The sequence below is a fragment of the Dendroctonus ponderosae genome, unplaced genomic scaffold (assembly GCF_020466585.1).
Source record: "Dendroctonus ponderosae isolate FM_Combo_2020 unplaced genomic scaffold, Dpon_F_20191213v2 Dpon_F_20191213_4, whole genome shotgun sequence".
Lineage (NCBI taxonomy): Eukaryota > Metazoa > Arthropoda > Insecta > Coleoptera > Curculionidae > Dendroctonus > Dendroctonus ponderosae.
The window spans coordinates 5,986,911-6,003,174 of record NW_026018611.1 but is presented as its reverse complement, the minus strand read 5'-3'; the positions used below and the strand labels follow the sequence as shown (position 1 = coordinate 6,003,174).

Here is a 16,264-nt window from a genome sequence, read left to right as displayed (position 1 = left end):
AAATCCTCGGACACACAAAAATCCGTAAAAATCTTTCATAACCCTTCATTCTGGCTCTAATATCGCCACTTTCCGACCCCCCTTTTCTACTCCCTTTGCCCTCTCCGCGGCGGGTTTTTTTCATTTTCCCTAAAATCTCCCTTAAAAATCTCTATAGTCGGCATTTCGATATGTGAGAGTCGACGTCCGAATTTATATTTCTCTCGGCCCTGATAATGCCTTTACGTATTAGTAATTTTTACTGGCCCTTAGTTACCCCTTTATTATTTCAGGACCGGACCGATGGCCAGAAAATGTCCATTGGAATCTCAGCTTTTGAAATGGGGTAAATTCATACAAAAAACCCACGATTTGTATTTTTTATTATTTAAATTTTCCATATAGTTTTTGAATTTTTTTATTTTGGTGTTTCAAACTTTCACATGTTCATGGATTGCACTAAACAGATTCATTTCTCGATTTCTATTAAACATTCAAGATCAGAAGAATTAAAAATATTTAGAAAAGTGGCAACGTCTTCAATTAAAAATTAGCTGTTGACGCAGAATATTTTCTAAATAGCCTAAATAGGCTAAATATTAATAGAGAAAAGTGCATTTGTCCAGCTTGGGATCAATTCACAATTTTTTTGCAACAGGAGATTATAGTTCGGTTATTCCGAACTTGAAATGAAAAAAATGATGCGAGAGAAAGATTCAATAGGCGTTAAATCGGGGTTGCTTAACCAGCTTAACGTTCATTAAAATTTTCATTTCAAAAAGCAATTTGATTAGCAAATGTTGGTCTCTTTTTATTCGAATAGTTTGCGGTTTGCAAAATCGTTTTTCTACATTCAGAAATGTGTTGCGAAATGAATGTTTCTTTGTTTTGCTAAAATAACCATTGATTTTTTCGGCGAATTCGGCGAAACCTGCGATAAGCCGATGACACAGTGTTAATGGCACACAGTTGAACCACCACAAAATCAACTAAACTCTGATCAAATTCGCTACTAGTTTCAGTTGTTTTTTTCTGTCGACTGGATCCAGTCCTGGAAAAAATCCAGCCTCCCATCCCCGGTCCGATTTTAGGGGGTGGTGAATTTATTGACCCCGGCATTTTGAGATATGCCATTGAATATATCAGATTTTTATATGAATTCATTTTTGACGACTGGACGAATGTATTTTTTTTTGTTTTCGCCGAGGCGGCGTCGGCGGCTGCGGGAACGAAAAGGGAAATCCAAACGACTTTTGGTGGAAAATTAATTGCCGGGGAGCTTTTATTGTCCTTTGGTGTGCCGGAGAAAATTGAAAAATTCGCGCGAGTGTAAAATTATATGTATGGTCCGGTGATGTGGAAAAAGATTTGTTTGATGTGAGAGCGGAAAATGGAAGCTCGGATGCGACATGGAGAAATTTCATAATTTTTGGGATTTCAGGGCAAAAACTGCAGTTCTCCACTCCTTCTTGGGCGATTTGTACGATTTTCAGTTAGTGTTTTTTACGGTGCAACTGTGCCCAATTAGCAATTAATCCCATTCCAATAACAGACAATAGGCCAAACACCTAGAGATTAACCCATGCTGACCTCGATAAATCATTCAATCCGAAATCAATGAATGAACCCAATTTACTGTCAATAAATCAGCCGATCAGTAGTCGATCTAATTGATAGATCCTTGATTAGCTCTAATTGAATAAAGGTCGGCTCTAAAGTGCCCATTCCGATCGGAAAACAAACGACAAATAAGCGGACGCGTCCCCGCTGAAAAGAAACTAAACAGCAAATTACGCAAAACAAATGACCGCCGTTCAGGATTGTCGATCGTCAATTTTTCCCACGCCTGCTGCGGTAAAAAGTGGGTTAAATTTCGTTCCTGCGGGAAAAAGTTCGGCATCGGCTCTGCAGGAATTCCGAGAGAATTCAGAGATCGTTTATTGGCAGGTTTTCAACTTTTTTTTCGTGCCGATTTGCTGTGTGAGAAAGCCTTATAGGTTCATTTCGATGTTAACATTTATTGACTTTTCAAGAAAATTGTCATCATTTCATTTGGTTCCGAACACCAGATAATTGAAGGGTTTTATTTTGCTCATTGTTCGATTGTTACAGCTGATGTTGAATTATGTTTGATTTTTTAATGAACTTATTGATTAATATTTATGGTGCCTTTATCAGTCGATTTGAGACCACTAATAACTCCCTTTAATACCTAACTGAAATTAAACAAACACAGGAAAAATATTTATAGGGCAAAAGGTTGCTTAAAATCTTTGTAAATTGACGAAGACTTTTGTGGCCAAACTTCATAAAATTTGTCGAAGCTCACAAATGAAAGCCTCAACATCACTTTTATCTCACTTCACAACATCAGCTTCCATAAAAATGAGAGGTGAGTTTTAGACCACAAATCCCGATTTGTTTGGGGGCAACACCATTGCTCTCATTGAAAAGTGTTTAATCTGAGCGGAAACAGTTTGGAATATTTTCATACGAAATCTAACCATTTTTGACAACGCTTTATAAAACAGTTACATGTAAAAACTTGCCACTTAATTTACACCCCTTTTAAACCACTTTCCACATTCCCACTATCCAAAGCTAATTTAACTGTATAAAATTCACCAATCGAATAAGTAGTTTGAAATGATTCAATGAATTCTTCAGCCACAATTAAGTCGTCAAAAGCAAGGCGCGTGATAAAAATTCGTCGGTTTCCACCCTCTTAGAATCTGTTCGATAGTTGTTTTTTCATCGTTTCACCCTCGATTTATCGGCAACTTGCATTCTTCGGCGTACGACAGACAGGAAACCGTTCAGACGTGAAAAAAGCCCTTTTTTGAGGGGATTTTCAGGAATCGGGAAGCGTCTACAGGTTAAGGTAGGTCAGACTAGGGAGCCCCATGATAGAGGAAAGGTGGTCTTTATTGCCGGATGATTTTTTTGTCCGGAAACACTTTTGCAGAAAAAAAGGCGCATGTTTCTCATTAAAAAAAATGACAACCAAATTATTTTTTGGTTTCCTACTGTGTATTTTGGCGCTGGAGAATTAATTCATATATAAAAGGTCAACTGAAAACCGGAATATAATAGGAGATACAAAAGTGAAGGGGAGAAGTAAAGTAGATTGTAGGGCGCAGCGTTGCATAAGTAAGACCCGAAAGGGGGCGAAATCGGGAGTAAAACGGGTTAGAAATTCGGCATTAAGCCATGTTGGAAAATGACAAACGAAAGTAATTCATGTGGAATTCTTACATTTAGCTGAGAAAATAGAATTAGTGCGTCGCGCTGTAAGGACCAGATTTTGCCACCCTTCACACTATAATTGGGTTTGCAAATTTCGCGGATGTTCGAGGAAAAACAAGGCTCCATGTTTAGCAAATATGTTCGATGCTTTAATGCAAGAAAAACATACTCAATTTGATGCTGAAACTTTCTTAAAAAATCTCCCTGTTGAATTATTTCGGGAACAGTGACAACGAAAGATGATTCGCTATTTCCCAATCCCTTTTTGCCTGAATTCCCCAAATCCAGATTTCGGCAAATTAGGTAATACTAATTAAAAAGTTTGGGTAAAACGGGAGTCGATATTGCATTTTCATCAGCGAGTATTTATAATTCAATATATCATCGGAAACTTCGAAAATTTCCCGGTGGCAGTCGATATATTTTAATTCTGGGAGAAACTTTTAGACAGCGGTTTTAGGATTAATTATTTTATAATCAAATTTTCCGAAGAGAATTGATAAATTATCACCATCCACTTCAATTTCGACCTCGCCAATGCCGCTTTTATATAAGCATTCATCGTATGGTAACAGATAAAAAAACACTGGCTTCATCAAGTGATTATAAACACACCAACACTAACTAGCAACTGCACATTTGAGAATATAAAAAATAAAGAAAATAAAGAAAACAACTGTAAACCGAATATTTTCAGTTAGAGTAAGTTTATTCTTAATTAGTCGAAATTTTTGTGCGCTCATGCTCTTTTAGGCGGCGGCGGCTTCAGGATGATGATTTTTCAAACAACTTTTCCGCAAATAATTGATAAATTATCAGCACCCACTTCTATTTCGACCTCGCCAATGCCGCTTTAATAAACGAAATCCGCGTATGGCGTCAGAAAAAATATTGGCTTCTGCGGTTAAACTAGTTTGGGTTAAAAAACTTAAAAAAATCGATTAGTTGGTTCTTCGCATAGCAAATAGCGTTTTGTGAGTTATCGTGCAAAAAAACGACGAAAACTCCCTAATAGCAGCCACAAACCGTGTAATTTATTCTCAATTAGACAGGCGTTGCACTATGTGATGTATAAAGGTGAGGGATCTTCGTATTTCGATCTTCAACCTTAAATGGTCTTCGTGTTTCTTTGTTTACCGGCCTAAGAAAACGCTTTTAATTGGGCCGATTGACGACTGGCCTTGAACTTTAATTCAAATCCACATTCGTCATTTTAATGGGAATTTATGCTTGTCCGGATCAAGGATAAAATTGACCATTTTAAGTGTTCCCAATCGAAATTGCGACTTCGCCGAATTTTCACCTTTAACTGCTGGTGCTGACTTGGTCGGTTTTGCTACAGTGACTGGTTTTATGAAGAATCCTGAAAATGTATGTTATGTTTTTGTCGCTAAAGCTTCTTAAAATTACTGAAGATTAAAAATCCTTATTAAAGGAATACTAAGGCCCTGAAACTTTACTCCTCACGTTATTTAAACTCTTTCCCCAGTCGCATCCCGCATGTGTGTTTAATCCAAAAATAAGCCATCTTCAAGCAAAGAACTTCCGTGATTAATGCAAGCAATCCGAAATGGACATGCCTAATAACCGAATCCAAAGAAATCTTTCACGACATTCGGAAAACGTTTATTTTTAGCACACATGTCTCTAGCGCAGTTCAGCAGACACAAATATTAAAATGACATATGTCTGAGTAAAGATTCCCAATAAAAGACACTCGTATAATAATTAATGCTTCTGAAAATTAATGAACGTCGTTCCCGTATTAAAAAACTTGGGTTTCAGCCTGGTGGATATTAGTTCAGGGGCGTGCACTGAATTTTTACACAACAACCAAACCACGATCAAGCGAACGATTATTGCGTATTCGTTTTTGGTTGCTGATGGTGAATCTTCCGGAAAAATACTTGGGCAAAGTTGAAAGCTGGTTTGTTTAATACATAAAAAATTGTTCACTTCAGAAAGCCTTTGTCGACATTATTTTGACTATGAATGCATCCCCAAACAATCTACTGGTAAGAAATGATGTGTATGAGTTTAAGGAGCTCGAAAGAATTACTTTTTAAATAAAAATCTGATGGAAAATCATGCAAGTTGCATGACCATGCTTAAGGTCAAAGTGATGAAAGAAGAATTTATAGAAGAAAATCAAATCAAGGACAGAATACGGAAATATGAATGAATAAAGACTAAACCCCAGCAACTTGATTTTTTCTGAGTCCGAAAGATGGAACCCGAAAAAGGCAATTGAAAGTTTTGTGCGCTCATGTTCGTCAAATAAAACGAATATAAGCAAAAGGCTTGAAAAATCGCTTTAATAAACTCCCGAACATGTGCTTTCCGATGTATGTCTGGGGTGGTATTTGAATTTGAAATATCGAAAACAGATGTCTCTTTTTACTTCTCTCAATCTCCCCACATAATATCGCTCCTTTTAAGCGCAACTGTACTGTACATGCCTGAATGGATCGTTCGTAACTTAAGAGATCACTAAGCAAATTTTTCAGGCTTATAGAGCAACTTTGCATGAAATTAAGGCCAGTTCCTAACAATCTTTGAAGAAAAAATGAGCTAAGAGGGCAAAATAAGTGTCCTAAAACATGTATTTTGCTTGTAAAATAAGTGGCGGAAGATTAATTAGTTTTGTTGTAAATTTAGCAAGTTTTTCGATTGCTGCTGCTCATTAATTAGTGCCTTCTTCATTGTTTCATTCACTAATCGTCGGGTCGTACTGACGTTTTTTAATGATAAAATGATAAATTTGATATTGCGAAAGAACTGCCAATATTTGACGACATTTCAGATGTGAAATTCATAAACCGGTGTCGAACATACAGGTCCATATTTGAAAAAAGTAAGCTGATTATGGTGGGTAGCAACCGAAACATTTAATCCCCGATTTGCTAGATAATTAAAAGGTGGTCGAATAATGTGAACATTTAAAAAAAATATTTGTGCAAATAAGCCCAGATAAAATATTGTTTGAACAAATTGGGTTTTTTTTAACTATTTCTGGAAGCAATCGAAAATTTTTAGCGGTTATAACACCATTGTGTTGAGCATAAAAACGTGCAACTTTGCCTTCATTTAACCGACTGTTACTCCAATTATATTGTCCTGTTATTCAGTTTTGCTTGTTACTGCTGCTCGGGATTTTTTCCAATTTTCTATTAGTTACATCGTTTTTCTTTGCATTGTATTATGCCAGTTCTGACAATTGTCTGCCATTTGTCATTATTTCAGCCTTTGCTGCTTAGTAATAAGCAAAATAATTGTTCTCCGAGAACATTTAGTTTGATTTTAAAAATATTTTCTAAACCAGCAGCAGATTAACTAATTTTATTGAAAATTTAGGAACTTTTCTGATTGATTGTTGCTGTTATTTAATTAGTGTGTTTAATTTTCTATCGGCTCATTCATTTTTCAGGCTAGAATTTAAATTTTTTAACAATAAAATTATATTGCGAAGAAATGCCTAAAATATGAAAAAACGTATTTTATATCCCTACATATTACTGGCATCCGAAGAACTAATAAAACAAGAACATTTGAAAATTTCAAGTTGATGATGGTGGGTCGAAACCGAAACACCGAACAGATCTGATAGTCCAGTCTTGTAGATAATTAAAAGGTGTTCTAATAATGTGAAAATTATTAAAAAATATTGGTGCAAATAAGCTCGGAAAAAATATGTTTGAAAAACTGTCGGATTTTAATAATATTTCTGGAATCAATTGCAATTTATCAACGATTTAAACACCATTGTACTCAGCATCAAAATGCTCAATATTACAGTAATTTAGCCGACTTTTACTCGAATTATATTTTCCTGTTATTCAGCTTTGCTTATTACTGTTGCTCGGCATATTTTTTTCTGTCAATTGACAATTGCTCAATACTTCAGCCTTTATTCTTTGATAAACTGGCCACCAAAATTCACTTCATTTTAATAATATCTACAAAGCGTTTTTCTGCAAAATAATCATTCAAATTTACCTCAACTACGACTGTGTGCATGCAGGCATAAAATGCAGCTTTAATTCGTGCAATTTTCCTATAATAAATTGACATTAGTTTCCTGATATTAATTTATTGATTCGGAGGTTGTTACTTCTCCACTTATACACTAAGTTTGGTAGACGACCAAAAGCCTACTTTTTTTGAAGGAAACTCTCCAGAATTAACTTCAACTTTAATACAAATACGTTGTATGCAATGTGTTACACAATGAACTGATGACGGTGGACAGAAAAAACACCGAAACGTATTCTGAAGAATGAAAGAAACTGTAATAGGGAAGTAAATAAAAGACTGAAACCCAGCAAACGAATTTGTATTAAAATTGAAGTACAGTCAGGAAAAGTAACACGACTAACTTTAACTTAGAATAATTCGTACATGGAAACTCGCTAGGAAACTTTCGATTCGAGCCCTTTTGCCCTGTGCAGTGGCGGCCTCGCGCCCTTAACGGCAAAGCCTGGAAGTTTGTTCTTGCAGATATGAAATCGGCTGCATCCAGCTCTAGATTATTTCGTTATTAACGGAGAGTTTTGTGAAATCGATGACTAATGAATGTGTAAATCACGCACAGCAGATAAAGTGACTAATACAAATGGTTGTCAATGATATTTATCCATAGGTAAATCTATTGTTGAAGCTTGAATGTGGGCTTTTGTTTAAACCATCGACTATGAGTAGAGAGATGGTAACTGGAAAATGCGCGGTTTGCCCTATTTTTTTCTCAGCCTTGCTGAAGACTTTGGCTACAACTGGTGCTTGATCGATGAGCTAAATTATTGCTTTTCCACCTCCAGCAGCTGTTTGAAATACATTTCTATTCCATGATACTTGATATCTCCTCACTGCATATAAACGATATATTAAAGTCATGCTTTAACATATTTGCCATCGATTCCGCATCTATGAATGCGGATAATCGAAGGTCGCCAATTCGAAACTAATAAATTTTGAAGTAAAGGTTACTAATGTAAGCGATACTTTTAAGGTGTAGACTGCCACGATATTATAAATATGCTGGAATAAGAAGTACTTTATTTTATTGACACATTTTACCATATATACACTCGAGGCTGTTAATAAAATTGATGGGTTTTGCAAGCCTGATCATGCCTCGTTTCCATAATCGCTATTGTGGGAGATTCGGTTGCAGAAAAGCACTTTTTGTGCTAGATTTTTGATAAATTGCCGGATTTATCGTCGAATGATAACTTGTTTAGGAGCTTTGCTTGGTATTTGACAACACGTTTCAACAAAACCTGCCCAATCGTTTCAGGTGAAATAACGAGTTTTTTTGAAAACTAGTATTTGATTCTGGTCTATTTTGAAAACTCGATAATGCGGCGTCCAGATCGAGCCGAGCCCTAACCCAGCATGATCCGCGGAAAATTCTTTTGATCAAAACACCTCTGGACACACCATAATATTCCAAACTATCCTGGCAAACATGTTGAAGATTGACACCATGGTAAAAAGTAAAAATAAAAAATAAATACATTGAAGATTGATAAACAGTCGCCGGCTTGTAAACATGTTTGCCACCACCAGATCAGCGCAATTAAATCGGTATAATTCAGGCCCATTGAATGTGATCTTTTGGGTGAAATGCTTCAAATTCTTTCGCATTTCGTCGGCCCGTTGTTGATTTCCTTTCAATTTCCTTAACGTAGCAAAAATCAGCAATTATTTGCTATTGCGTTGCACTGTTGATTGATTTATGTGTTCGGTTAAAACTAGTAAAATCCGTGGCATATTTTCGGAAAGGTGAATCGTATTTTTTATCCGATGTAGGTGGTCGATTTTAAAATAGACGAGTGAATACTTATGCGTGTTCGATCACACACGTCAACAACTCGAAAATATCGACGAATTTTCGTGACATTATTTCAAGTTTTGATGCGTGGAATGAGCTGAAAGCAATATGTTTGCTAAAATATGAAAAACGTACACAGACAAAAGCGTCAAAAAATTGAAAATCTAAATATAGAAAATTACACGCCCATCCAGTTGATGAAAACTATTTAAGCGCATAAATTTCGCATGGCATGCACGTGAGTTTGAATGTTTATTATTATTGAAACCCTACCCAGACACCTTTTTGCGCAAGAAGTGTTGAAATCCAGATCTTTGCCAATGTTGAAAAAACACTTTGCATTCTTTAAAAGGAAAATATTTGTTCACAGCACTCAATTGCCTGACCATTTAGCAGGCTCGTGTTACTGTTCCGCATAGCTCCTCTTAAGATTTGAGTTTTATTTTCCGAAGCGGCTTCATATGGAATAGTTGATAAATGGTGCACTAAACTTGAATTTCCATTTTATATAGTTACCAGCGCTCAAGCTCCAACACAAAAACATTCTCAAGTCCATCCAATATTTCACCGCACCTGGTATACCATCCAACTTTAATATGACAAACATTCCTCAATATTTCAGGCCACTGAAAGACATTCGTTTCGTTTGAAAAGAGCAATATCTCTCTTTCGATTTAACCGATAGGATCTTTGGTATTTTGGTTTTAATGGCGGCCCCGTATTTTTATTATGTTATTTTATTAGGAGTAGGTAACAAATTTCTCGTGTTGCTTTCCTTGAAAATCGAATAAATATGGAAGAAAACGAGACGGAGCGTGCGTTTGTCTTCAAGTTGCTTTATTTTCGCCCAAACCCAGTTATTTTTAGTTGAGGACTGGGTTACTGTATTTTTAAAGTTGAGGAAAACGACTTGTTTTGAGACTATCCGCGGACAGGTGTAAAAATATTATTAATTAATGTTTCTACCAATGTTTTGATGTTTGTATTAATTATTTTTCGTGTTTTTTTATTTCTGTCATTTTTATGTTCAATTCGCCCCATGCCACATATCGGATCACTTATTATATTCACATTGTTAGTGATTTAGTGGCTCAATTATTCAAACACTACATGGATATATGCAAATTAATAATATGTACCAATAATTGCATCGTGTTTAACAGCAAGTTAAAATCAAGCTAATAAATATTAATGACTATCTATCGGAATAACTTTCGGAGGTTTAGAAGCGCTTTTATTTTAAGCAATATAAACAGGAAATTTACAATTTCGATACAAAAACTGCCCAGGGTTTTTCGATTTCAGTTCTACCACAGTCTAACGTTTCTAACGTAAGTAGGTACAAACCTTGATGTGTTAATCTCAGGAATAAATCAGGTGAACTGAGACTAAGTTTAGGCATTTCACATTAGGAAAGATGTTCTAATCTCAGGCACCCCCAGTACCGGTTGCATTTATTTTCTAATAGGCTCGAAACTAGCCCGGGGGTGCCTGAGATTGGCTATATTTGCATTTTGTCGGTTGCCCATTAATCTCCATTTAATTCTACTTATATTGTTGTTTGCTATTTGAAATAGTGTTTTGTTGGTTTGAAATGCTAGATGTTTAGTTCTTCATTTCCGTTTCAAGTTTTTGACGCGAAAAGTTTTTGGTTTAAAGTCACTGAATTATGTTACAATTTTCGTGATATATTGGATTTATTGACTGGTTTGTGCGCTTGTTTTCCTCTTCTGATTTGGTTAAAACATTGTTTGCGTGATTTCTTCATTTATCGTTTTTAGAATATTTATAGTGAACTACTTATTAAGTTTTATTTTCATTTTATAGTTCAATTTTCTCCTGGCCGGTTAATTGCAATCAGTAGATTCGGTATTTTCCATTAAAAATTCGCTTCATGGTTTAATTATTTTATTTGTGGTTTTATCTAATTCTGCTCATTTTCCGTACTTCTTTATTAGTTTTTACGATTTATTGCCACCTTCTTAATGCATTAAATAAAAAAAAAATTCAGTCATGAATTCAGCGTTTGTGTTTTCCTTTTATTTTCTGTGTAAGTGATTGTTTTTATGTTGTTGAATGTTTTCAATAAGTAGTTGGTTGATTGTTTTCTTTAATTTTCCCCTGACATGTTATTTCCTTCCGAAATGTTCATTAGTTTCTTTTTGATCGATCATTTTCTTTGCGTGTTTGTTCTAATCGTGCAGCATTTTCTTACTTTTTTATCAGTCTTTTCTATTTACTGCCATCTCGTTCATTCAACTTACAAACAAATTTATACTCTTTCTAAGAATGTCCTTGAACCTGCGAGGCTTGGGCCTCTCAACTCTTTTTCTGCTAGCCTCCTATTTGCCCCCAATATTAATAATATGTTTCCTTCAATTTATTGCTTCTTTCGGTGTTCAAATTCCCCAATTTCATTAATTTTCTTGCTCTGATGATTCGCCTTTAATTATCGATATTTGAAATATTTTTTGTTGATCAGGAGTGAACAATTCCTGATGGATGCTGTTGGGTTTGATCTGAAGCATTTTTTGCGAATTTGAAATGTTAGTGTTTATTTTTTAACTTCAGTTTAAACTTTCGTCTTTTTGGATTTTTCAACAAAGGTTTTGCAGTTGATTTTATATTGTTTCTTGCTTCAACGTATTTATAGGCAGGTACTCTTTCTAAGAATGTCTGTATCATAAATAAATATTAGATCATTCGTATGATTTAAATATAATTAGGGTGTCAGTAGTTTCCGTTTCCCTTATTAATTTATATTTCTTGGGTCTCTCAAGTTACTTCTTGGTGTTGCCTCCCATTTCCCCCAATATTTGTCGTTTCTTTAATTAGTTGTTTTTTTCGGTATTTCGGAAAATTGAATTTGAAAATATAAAAATATGAAATATTTTTTGAGTTTTTTGCAAAAGTTTTGCAGTTTATTTTTTAGTGTTTTCTTGCTTGATTGGCTTTATCGACCGCTTCCCGATAACAAATCATTGTTTGCAATAACAAGTGAGCTGTTGGTTTGGTTTTGTAAAGTCTCTCCTTCGCTTGATATTTTTTTATGGTGTTTTCTAATCTGCAACTTTTTCCTGTTTTACTCTTTGCTGTTTATTGCCATCTTCCCCATGCGATTTAGAAACACATTTATTCTATCTGTGAGACGTGTTGGCATTCGAAATGAAAATCAACTAAAACTCGAAATAAACCCAGTTGAAAATTGATGTGTAAAAGTAATGAAAGATAAAAAACAAAACAGTTTGAATTAAAAATAACATCCACTTGAACGGTCGTTATATTTCGGGTTGTGACAAAGCCAGGTGACAAACGATCGTTCAGCCATCCATTTTAAATCTATCAATAAACAGGATATTTAATCCCCGCCGAAAATTTACGTGGCCCGTCGTGAAATTTATAAGGAAAACACGTGGATTAGAAGCGATTCCATCGGGTACCAAAAACCTTGATGTTTTTGTCGCCCGGGATTTCGGTGTCGATGTAGGTTTTCGATTCCGTGGTTTCGGACAAAAAATAGAAAAAGATTTAAAACGCTTTTGAAAAGAATTTAGAGAAGAATTTATTAAGCAGTTGCGAGCCGGCCTGCGACGTCATTAAGACAAATTGGGATCAGGTCTCGGAGTTCGTCGGCTATATGTTCCGAAATGTTTTAAGATGCCAACGGTGTGGAAATTGTCAATTCTTCTACCAGGCTAAAAATACGCCCGGTAATCCACTATGGATCACTAGTTTAGCGATCTGAAGACATCACAGAAAACACGCATTAGTTTTTCGCCCAATTTGCCGATGTTTTTCCGCCTAGGCATGCAGTTAAGCTCGTCATCATCATCAGCTCTTTAATTATTGAGTTTTCCCTTTCATATGGGTTTTTATGCACATTTACTTCATTGTTTTCCTACCACTTGTTCGATTTTTCTTAGTTCTTTGAAATCATCGGTTTTAGATTTTTTATTTAGAACATTACTTTATGTTAGTTAACACTGTTAGCAAGTACACAACAGCAAGCACTAATTAAGCAATGAACTTGAAGCGAAAAAAATCAGCATTGGACTCAAAAATGACACAAGCAACCAGTTAATACAAATACAATTTACATCCTAGTGTTTAGGTTGATTGCAGTTGCCTGATAAGAGTTGCCTGAAAGGCACGAGTAGTTCGCATCTTCACTTGTGAAACACCTCTGAAGATGCAAGCCACTCGTGCCTGCGAAACGTAGGAAGCAATTTCTTTTCGCAAAAGCCTCAAAGCCGGAAAAACTTGTCATTCCTTCAGGGGTTTTCTCATTATTATTAAGTACAGCCCTAAATTCCCTTAAGAGGTTTTCCAGTTTGTTCACTTCGTTATGCACGCTTAGGCTTATGTTCATATTTATTGATTATAGAGAGTTGATGAAATTTTACAACGACAACTTCCAGACTTTTACAAATTGCGAGCGGTCAAATAAATACCGTTTTTTTAGAGTACAAAATTATCGATTAGCAATTACGTTCTTTATAACGTTGTTCAATGATTTCCATTATTTTGATTTATATATTTTTTTTCAACATTTTGGTTGCTCAAATTTAATTTAAAATCTGATACATTAACAGATATTAGTTTGAATATATGGTGCAGATATTTAGAGCTAAAGCTGAGGTAATGACAACGATTAGAACAGAGAGGCCCAAACATTTATTATTTTGCGCATTTTTAAGCGTTACTTCTCTACCTTGAACTACACAAGGTCAGCATGTAGCAGATAAATGCTATTTTTCCTGGGAAATTTTCAAGTTTCATGAACTTTTTAAAATTATTCAGTTGACCAATTTTTCATTACTTATTTATTGAAAAGATAACAGTAGGTACTTGAGACAGTCGGCATTAATAATCATAAGTGGACATTAAGGCCATGCAAAGGGAAGAAGTTTACAAGTTGTGAAAATTGCAGTTTCTCGAAAAACGGTTAGTACCTACAGGAAGGCATAAAATTGGTGACAATACAAATTTTGATACACTCGCAAAACAGCAAGAGAGGAAATGTTAAAAGTGTTATTGATTCTTGTTACAAATGCAAACTTTGGGTTGAAGAACTTTCGTAGCAAAAGATGCGGGCTTGTGGTCGTTTGTTGAAGAATGTAAAGTAAAGTATTGGAGTTCACAGGATTACGATTCAAAACAAAATCTGTTTTTTGCAGAATGTTTGCAAATTTTTTCAACATAATTATTTCAAAAACATGACATACAAAAATTGGAAATTATAGTACGTAGATTTTTGCGTAAGTTTTGCAGTTGTCAAAATTGATTCGCTCAGACTATTTAATGGATTTGAGCGGAATGGAAATTGAAACTAGTGTTTATTCAGTGCGCAATTAAATATTAACTAAGCAAATTTCTGAATCGTTTATTTGCTGTCTATAATTTCAGGTGCTGAACAATTTCTGATGAAAATTTGTTTACTGTTCAACCAGTTAATAGGACAAGAAACTAATAAGGACATAAAAACACTAATGATGTTGTGAGCGCAATTTTTTTAAATTTTCTGGCAAGTTTCGCGTGTTCAACTTAAGAAATTTAGTTTTTTCAAAATTTGTCCACTGGGATTTTTTAGTGGAATTCAGCGAAAGGAAGTTGAAATCCGTCCGAAATTAAATATTAACCAAGCAAATGTATTAGTCGTTGGTCTACCTACTGGAAAATGTATATTACTAAGCAACCTTTTATTTTCTTTAATTTTTGAAGCTCTCACCGGTTGAATCGCAAATGGGAGTTAATATCTAAGTAAATAGAACGAGCAACCATCAAAGGTCAGGTTTTGATACTATTTTTTGAAAAATTCCTTTGTGCTGATATTGACTGAAATCAGATCGAAAATGTGCTTATGAGTCTGGCAAAATTCCACTTCACTCTTTTTTGAACTGAAACAAATTTTCAACTCTCAATTGAATGAATTCGAGCTGATTAACATGAGAATGAACACTTTGACGCTTGTTTCCTACTAACAGACTTGTCTTTTACAGATGGAAGGAGCAACTCTTCAATATCACCGCAGTAAGTCGTTTAAACTGTTTGAAGTTTTCGTGTTTTTTTCAATCGAAGCAACTGCAAGTTTGCAATTTTGGAGACATGGTCGTCGAAATAACTCGAAAAATCGAAACTAACCTGTTGCCAAAACTGCGCCAACAAATAAATCCGCTCCTTTCTGAAGAGCCATTCCATATTTTGCATTTCCTCCAGATTCATTTCACCACCGTTTGGAGGAACGTTGGCAGCCGTTGTGGGCTGCATCATGACCAGTCTTTTTTCCAGTTCAGCCAGTTTGGAAAAGTTCCGCGTACTTGGACTGAACTGAACTCACTTATCCTCCGCAACAACTCTTTTTCGCTTGGCTAAGTCCTTTGCATTGTCGTGCACATGCAGTCTCATCTAGCACCTGCCGCACTCAATAGATGCAAACATCACTAATCAGTCCAACAGTCTTTTTAGGATCGCAACAATTCCACCTGTGAAACCATTTCGAGTCACTGGAACCGGCCCACTAACTTCGCTTTTCAACGATCATAATCCTAGAAACGTTTTTGTTTAAATCACCCGCGTCTTTTAAAATACGTAAAGTGTCAGTCAACTTCGTCTTAGTGCATTTCGTCACAGACGTCGGCTGTGCTCGGCACCTATCACGTGTTCATTGGAGAAAAGACTTCCCCGTACTGAATGACATCCTCAACTCCTCAGTGCAACTTTACACACTCTTGTTTGCGCGCTCTCTCGCACCAAGCTCGCTCCGCCCAACCTATTGGTAGGTGCTGCCATCTGGATGTGCACCGATCTATGCCCCTCCTTGTCTAATGCACTGTAAGATGGATTGAAAGGTTTTGGTCCGTCTCGAGCCGGCTGGGCCAATAGTGGATTGCTTTGCTTCGGATATATTTTCTTTTTTCCTAGAAATCGAAGTGTGCGCGTATATCTTTTACCCCTTCCCTTCTATTTTATATGTATTGTGTTTTTTTCTTCGCCATGTATGTGCGCATATCCCTATTTTTTTCCGAATATCTTCGTTTTTTTTTCGACTCTCCTCTCTTTATATCGGCTATGAAACTCGAGAAGATGCTTCAATAGGAATTAATGTTCAGGTTCTATAATTCTCTTTATTTGGTTCGGATGAATGCAGCACGGTCGCTGCTTTGACACTGGATAATGTTTAAAAGTCTTTCAGTTTTATGCTGCTTAAAC

The 16,264-nt window shown here is 35.6% G+C and overlaps 1 protein-coding gene across 8 annotated transcripts in view; it reads right to left on the bottom strand.

Moving 5' to 3' along the window:
* The window catches only part of LOC109537130 (homeobox protein cut), a 105,873-nt gene extending 90,103 nt beyond the window's left edge, over positions 1 to 15,770 (bottom strand). For 5 of the 8 annotated variants that reach the window (XM_019903720.2, XM_019903721.2, XM_019903723.2 and 2 more), the window contains exon 1: positions 15,197 to 15,770. In XM_019903720.2, the coding sequence (XP_019759279.2) occupies positions 15,197 to 15,325 (129 nt within the window). In that variant the 5' untranslated portion in view covers positions 15,326 to 15,770. The remainder of the gene's footprint in view (positions 1 to 15,196) is intronic. The other 3 variants (XM_019903725.2, XM_019903727.2, XM_019903726.2) reach the window with 1 other exon arrangement.
* Between the last annotated feature and the right edge of the window lie 494 nt (positions 15,771 to 16,264).